A 7500-nucleotide genomic window follows, 5' to 3' on the forward strand; every position below is an offset into this window, starting at 1 on the left:
ATGTGAATAATCAGGACTTTTAGCGTGTATAGAGCCAGCATATCTCCACCAGACTCCATGTAAATAATCAGGACTTTTAGCGTGTATAGAGCCAGCATATCTCCACCAGACTCCATGTAAATAATCAAGACTTTTAGCGTGTATAGAGCCAGCATATCTCCACCAGACTCCATGTAAATAATCAGGACTTTTAGCGTGTATAGAGCCAGCATATCTCCACCAGACTCCATGTAAATAATCAGGACTTTTAGCGTGTATAGAGCCAGCATATCTCCACCAGACTCCATGTAAATAATCAGGACTTTTAGCGTGTATAGAGCCAGCATATCTCCACCAGACTCCATGTAAATAATCAGGACTTTTAGCGTGTATAGAGCCAGCATATCTCCACCAGACTCCATGTAAATAATCAGGACTTTTAGCGTGTATAGAGCCAGCATATCTCGACATGTAAATGGGTGAATTAAGGATTTATTTTAACCAAACCAGAGTGGTGATTGTTGGAACAGTGGAAAGATGAACCAAGACGGCTTTTGATAGTTTTATTTAGTTTCTGTCCACTTTGAATGAAGTGTGTTTTACGATGATAAAAGTCCTGATTATTTACATGGAGTCTGGTGGGTTTCTAAATGTACCTTGCTCCTGTAACTTGCAGTAGCATTTCTCATATAGTCTTCTCTCTATCAGATGGTCTATATGAAGAAGATAATATGAGACATGCAGTAGGGGGGTCTCAGGTGAGATGATGACATCATGACATGTTGTGTCCAGACAGAGAGGAGAGATTAGATAAGCCTCAGCATCTCTTCTTGTTTCTCATCAGTATTTCCCAATAACGTTGCTGTTGTATACTGTTATCTTTGTGTATTTACAGTAGGCTGGTGTGTGTACTACTGTAGTACTACTACAGTGAGAACGTATAGTGTGTGACATCTTGAGTAATCAGCTGTTAGCACCAGGACATGATCACAGAGTGTAACTAGCACACTGTTATACAACAACATGTCTTTATAGTTTCACATGTGAAGCAGGAGTTCCTTATTTGGGGTGAGTAGCAGGTCACGTGTTACAGTGATGAGAGGATTGGTCTGTGTGTGTGTGTGTGTGTGTGTGTGTGTGTGTGTGTGTGTGTGTGTGTGTGTGTCTGAGTTCATTATTTCGGGTGAGTAGCAGGTCACGTGTCCGAGGGATGTTCTTATTAATGTGTCCATGTTGTAGATATTTGAGGAACCTGCTGAAGCTGTTTTGGTGGTTTTAGTGTTTCATCATTAATATTGCCAAAAGAGGAGAAGAACATCAGCGCTCTTGCGTCACAGAGCGACCAGACGTCGCCGCGTCATCACGTCGCGACAGCCTGCTAGCTACGCAGTTGTTTGTTTGATCGGATTTGTTGTACTTTTCCTCCGCGGTTGAGTTGATAAAACTCAGTTTAAAGACTTCACCTGTGGAGCCGTAGGGACCCGGATCAGGACCCGCACTAGACCAAGACTAGACCAGGACTAGACCTGAGCCCGGCTGCGCGTCGCGCGCTGTGTGTTCGGAGATCTTTGAGGAGAATGCTAAGTGTTAGCCGCAGTTAGCTCAGATTAGCTCGGTGTGCGTTCGATCCTTCGTCTCTGATATGGAGTATCCCGGAGGAGGGGGGGCGGTGCTGGGCGGCGGGAACGTCCCGGCCTTCCTCACCAAGCTGTGGACCCTGGTGGAGGACCCGGATACTGACCCGCTCATCTGCTGGAGCCCGGTACTTAGCTGTTAGCTGCTAGCTCCGATTATCTGCTATAGGCTAGCCGTTAGCTTCAACAGCTTTAACGCCACAAAGTCGGCTAACAGGCTAACAGCTGATCAGAGTGTCTATTAGTGCTCTGACGTCATTTCTACCGTTAATACAAAATCAACTAAAAGTTCTGTTGTTGCTGCTGACAGACTCACAATATTATTATAAGAGTCTGACAACATTATGGGATGGATCCCTACAGAGATAGACCTTTTAGTTAAAGATTAAGATCCTTTTAGTTTAACATGAAACAGCCCCGAAATCACCATCACCAAACTACACCAGACTCCATGTAAATAATCAGGACTTTTATCATGGTAAAACACACTGCATTCAAAGTGGACAGAAACTAAATAAAACTACCAAAAGACGTCTTGGTTCATCTTTCCACTGTTCCAACAATCACCACTCTGGTTTGGTTGAAATAAACCCTTAATTCACCCATTTACATGTGGAGATATGCTGGCTCTATACACGCTAAAAGTCCTGATTATTTACATGGAGTCTGGTGGAGATATGCTGGCTCTATACACGCTAAAAGTCCTGATTATTTACATGGAGTCTGGTGGAGATATGCTGGCTCTATACACGCTAAAAGTCCTGATTATTTACATGGAGTCTGGTGGAGATATGCTGGCTCTATACACGCTAAAAGTCCTGATTATTTACATGGTGTCTGGTGGAGATATGCTGGCTCTATACACGCTAAAAGTCCTGATTATTTACATGGAGTCTGGTGGAGATATGCTGGCTCTATATAAAAGTCCTGATTATTTACATGAAGTCTGGTGGAGATATGCTGGCTCTATACACGCTAAAAGTCCTGATTATTTACATGAGTCTGGTGGAGATATGCTGGCTCTATACACGCTAAAAGTCCTGATTATTTACATGAAGTCTGGTGGAGATATGCTGGCTCTATACACGCTAAAAGTCCTGATTATTTACATGGTGTCTGGTGGAGATATGCTGGCTCTGGCTAAAAGTCCTGGAGTCTGGTATGCTGGCTCTATGCTAAAAGTCCTGATTATATGCTGGCTCTATACACGCTAAAAGTCCTGATTATTTACATGGTGTCTGGTGGAGATATGCTGGCTCTATACACGCTAAAAGTCCTGATTAGTTACATGGAGTCTGGTGGAGATATGCTGGCTCTATACACGCTAAAAGTCCTGATTATTTACATGGTGTCTGGTGTAGTTTGGTGATGGTGATTTCGGGGCTGTTTCATGTTAAACTTAAAGGTCTATCTCTGTAGGGATCCATCCCATAATGTTGTCCAACAGCTGGCTGAATAAGTGTGAAGCTAGTGAGTGTGATTGGTCCCCCTGATGTCCCCTGATGTCCCCCTGATGTCCCCTGATGTCCCCTGTGCTCTGTGTTGAAGAGTGGATCCAGCTTCCACGTGTTCGACCAGGGTCGCTTCTCTAAAGAGGTTCTACCAAAGTTCTTCAAACACAACAACATGGCCAGCTTCATCAGACAGCTCAACATGTGTGAGTACACACACACACACACAGAGACACACACACACACACACACACAGAGACACACACACAGAGACACACACACAGAGACACACACACACACACACACAGAGACACACACACACAGAGACACACACACACAGAGACACACACACACAGAGACACACACACACACACAGAGACACACACACACACACACACACACACACACACACACACACACACACAGAGACACACACACACAGAGACACACAACACACACACAGACACAGACACCACACACACACACACAGACTGGACAACACACACACACACACACACACACACACACACACACACACACACACACACACACACACACACACACACACACACACACACACACACACACACACACACACACACACACACACACACACACACACACACACACACACACACACACACACACACACACACAGAGACACACACACACACACACACACACACACACACACACACACACACACACACACACACACACACACACACACACACACACACACACACAGAGACACACACACACAGAGACACACAACACACACACAGACACAGACACCACACAACACACACACAGACACAGACACACACACACACACACACACACACACACACACACACACACACACACACACACACACACACACACACACACACACACACACACACACACACACACACACACACACACACACACACACACACACACACACACACACACACACACACACACACACACACACACACACACACACACACACACACACACACACACACACACACACACACACACAGAGACACACACACAGACACTGTGTGACTATAACCAGCGTGGTGACTCAGCTCATGCAGGACCCGGTTGTTAGGTTAGTGAAGACATCCAGCACGGTGATCCTACCGGCTGCTTCCTGGTGGCCTACAGGCTGCTTCCTGGTGGCCTACAGGCTGCTTCCTGGTGGCCTACAGGCTGCTTCCTGGTGGTCTACAGGCTGCTTCCTGGTGGCCTACAGGCTGCTTCCTGGTGGCCTACAGGCTGCTTCCTGGTGGTCTACAGGCTGCTTCCTGGTGGTCTACAGGCTGCTTCCTGGTGGTCTACAGGCTGCTTCCTGGTGGCCTACAGGCTGCTTCCTGGTGGCCTACAGGCTGCTTCCTGGTGGCCTACAGGCTGCTTCCTGGTGGCCTACAGGCTGCTTCCTGGTGGTCTACAGGCTGCTTCCTGGTGGTCTACAGGCTGCTTCCTGGTGGTCTACAGGCTGCTTCCTGGTGGTCTACAGGCTGCTTCCTGGTGGCTACCACCGGCTGCTTCCTGGTGGCCCACAGGCGCTTCCTGGTGGCCCACCACAGGCTGCTTCCTGGTGGCCCACAGGCCGCTTCCTGGTGGCCCACTGGCCGCTTCCTGGTGGCCTACCGGCCGCTTCCTGGTGGCCTACAGGCCGCTTCCTGGTGGCCTACAGGCCGCTTCCTGGTGGCCTACAGGCCGCTTCCTGGTGGCCTACAGGCCGCTTCCTGGTGGTCTACAGGCTGCTTCCTGGTGGCCTACCGGCTGCTTCCTGGTGGCCCACAGGCTGCATCCTGGTGGCCCCAGGCTGCTTCCTGGTGGCCTACAGGCTGCTTCCTGGTGGTCTACAGGCTGCTTCCTGGTGGCCCACAGGCTGCTTCCTGGTGGCCCACAGGCTGCTTCCTGGTGGCCTGGCCCACAGGCTGCTTCCTGGTGGCCCTTCAGGCTGCTTCCTGGTGGCCTACAGGCTGCTTCCTGGTGGCCTACAGGCTGCTTCCTGGTGGCCCACAGGCTGCTTCCTGGTGGCCTACAGGCTGCTTCCTGGTGGTCTACAGGCTGCTTCCTGGTGGCCTACAGGCTGCCGGTCTCACAGAGGTCAATGACATCATCACCCAGAGTCCCTGATCACAGCACGGTTATTTCTGTACAGAGAAGCTGGATACAGCTTGGCTGTTATTGGTAGCCTACAGGCTGCTTCCTGGTGGCCTACAGGCTGCTTCCTGGTGGCCCACAGGCTGCTTCCTGGTGGCCCACAGGCTGCTTCCTGGTGGCCCACAGGCTGCTTCCTGGTGGCCCACAGGCTGCTTCCTGGTGGCCTACAGGCTGCTTCCTGGTGGCCTACAGGCCTCCCTGGTGGCTGCTTCCTGGTGGCCCACAGGCTGCTTCCTGGTGGCCTACAGGCTGCTTCCTGGTGGTCTACAGGCTGCTTCCTGGTGGTCTACAGGCTGCTTCCTGGTGGCCTACAGGCTGCTTCCTGGTGGCCCACAGGCTGCTTCCTGGTGGCCTACAGGCTGCTTCCTGGTGGCCTACAGGCTGCTTCCTGGTGGCCTACAGGCTGCTTCCTGGTGGCCCACAGGCTGCTTCCTGGTGGCCTACAGTCTGCTTCCTGGTGGCCCACCGGCTGCTTCCTGGTGGTCTACAGGCTGCTTCCTGGTGGCCTACAGGCTGCTTCCTGGTGGCCCACAGGCTCGCTTCCTGGTGGCCCACAGGCCGCTTCCTGGTGGCCCACAGGCCGCTTCCTGGTGGCCCACAGGCCGCTTCCTGGTGGCCTACCGGCCGCTTCCTGGTGGCCCCAGGCTGCTTCCTCAGGCCTACAGGCTGCTTCCTGGTGGCCTACAGGCTTCCTGATGGCCCACAGGCTGCTTCCTGGTGGCCTTCCTGGTGGCCGCTGCTTCCTGGTGGCCTACACCTGGTGGCCCACCGCTTCCTGGTGGCCTACAGGCGCTTCCTGGTGGCCTACAGGCTGCTTCCTGGTGGCCTACAGGCTGCTTCCTGGTGGCCTACAGGCTGCCGGTCTCACAGAGGTCAATGACATCATCACCCAGAGTCCCTGATCACAGCACGGTTATTTCTGTACAGAGAAGCTGGATACAGCTTGGCTGTTATTGGTAGCCTACATGCTGCTTCCTGGTGGCCTACAGGCTGCTTCCTGGCGGCCTACCGGCCGCTTCCTGGTGGCCTACAGGCTTCCCAGGCTTCCTGGTGGCCTACAGGCGCTTCCTGGTGGCCTACACGGCCGCTTCCCTACAGGTGGCCTTGGCCGGCCGCTTCCTGGTGGCCTACAGGCGCTTCCTGGTCCTGCTTCCTGGTGGTCTACAGGCTTCCTGGTGGCTTCCTGGTGGCCTACAGGCTGCTTCCTGGTGGCCCACAGGCTGCATCCTGGTGGCCCCAGGCTGCTTCCTGGTGGCCTACAGGCTGCTTCCTGGTGGTCTACAGGCTGCTTCCTGGTGGCCCACAGGCTGCTTCCTGGTGGCCCACAGGCTGCTTCCTGGTGGCCCACAGGCTGCTTCCTGGTGGCCCACAGGCTGCTTCCTGGTGGCCTACAGGCTGCTTCCTGGTGGCCTACAGGCTGCTTCCTGGTGGTCTACAGGCTGCTTCCTGGTGGTCTACAGGCTGCTTCCTGGTGGCCTACAGGCTGCTTCCTGGTGGTCTACAGGCTGCTTCCTGGTGGTCTACAGGCTGCTTCCTGGTGGTCTACAGGCTGCTTCCTGGTGGCCTACAGGCTGCTTCCTGGTGGCCTACAGGCTGCTTCCTGGTGGTCTACAGGCTGCTTCCTGGTGGCCTACAGGCTGCTTCCTGGTGGCCCACAGGCTGCTTCCTGGTGGTCTACAGGCTGCTTCCTGGTGGCCTACAGGCTGCTTCCTGGTGGCCCACAGGCTGCTTCCTGGTGGCCCACAGGCTGCTTCCTGGTGGCCCACAGGCGGCTTCCTGGTGGCCCACAGGCGGCTTCCTGGTGGCCTACCGGCTGCTTCCTGGTGGCCTACCGGCTGCTTCCTGGTGGCCTACAGGCTGCTTCCTGGTGGCCTACGGCTGCTTCCTGGTGGCTGCTTCCTGGTGGCCTACAGGCTGCTTCCTGGTGGCCTACCGGCTGCTTCCTGGTGGTCTACAGGCTGCTTCCTGGTGGCCTACAGGCTGCTTCCTGGTGGCCTACAGGCTGCTTCCTGGTGGCTTACAGGCTGCTTTCCTGGTGGCCCACAGGCTGCTTCCTGGTGGCCTACAGGCTGCTTCCTGGTGGCCCACAGGCTGCTTCCTGGTGGCCTTACAGGCTACAGGCTTCCTGGTGGCCTACAGGCTGCTTCCTGGTGGCCTACAGGCTGCTTCCTGGTGGCCCACAGGCTGCTTCCTGGTGGGCCCAGCTTCCTGGTGGCCTACAGGCAGGCTTCCTGGTGGCCCACAGGCTGCTTCCTGGTGCTTCCTGGTAC

The 7500-nt window shown here is 53.6% G+C and overlaps 1 protein-coding gene across 1 annotated transcript in view; it reads left to right on the forward strand.

Annotated features, from left to right (window-relative positions):
• The first annotated feature begins 1294 nt into the window (after nucleotides 1-1294).
• LOC114548105 (heat shock factor protein 1) overlaps nucleotides 1295-7500 on the forward strand; it is a 29241-nt gene continuing 23035 nt past the window's right edge. Inside the window, exons 1-2 of the mRNA XM_028567833.1 lie at nucleotides 1295-1741; nucleotides 3162-3270. Coding sequence (XP_028423634.1) covers nucleotides 1622-1741; nucleotides 3162-3270 — 229 coding nt within the window. The 5' untranslated portion in view covers nucleotides 1295-1621. The remainder of the gene's footprint in view (nucleotides 1742-3161; nucleotides 3271-7500) is intronic.

This window comes from Perca flavescens, chromosome 21 (assembly GCF_004354835.1).
Source record: "Perca flavescens isolate YP-PL-M2 chromosome 21, PFLA_1.0, whole genome shotgun sequence".
Classification (NCBI taxonomy): Eukaryota; Metazoa; Chordata; class Actinopteri; order Perciformes; family Percidae; genus Perca; species Perca flavescens.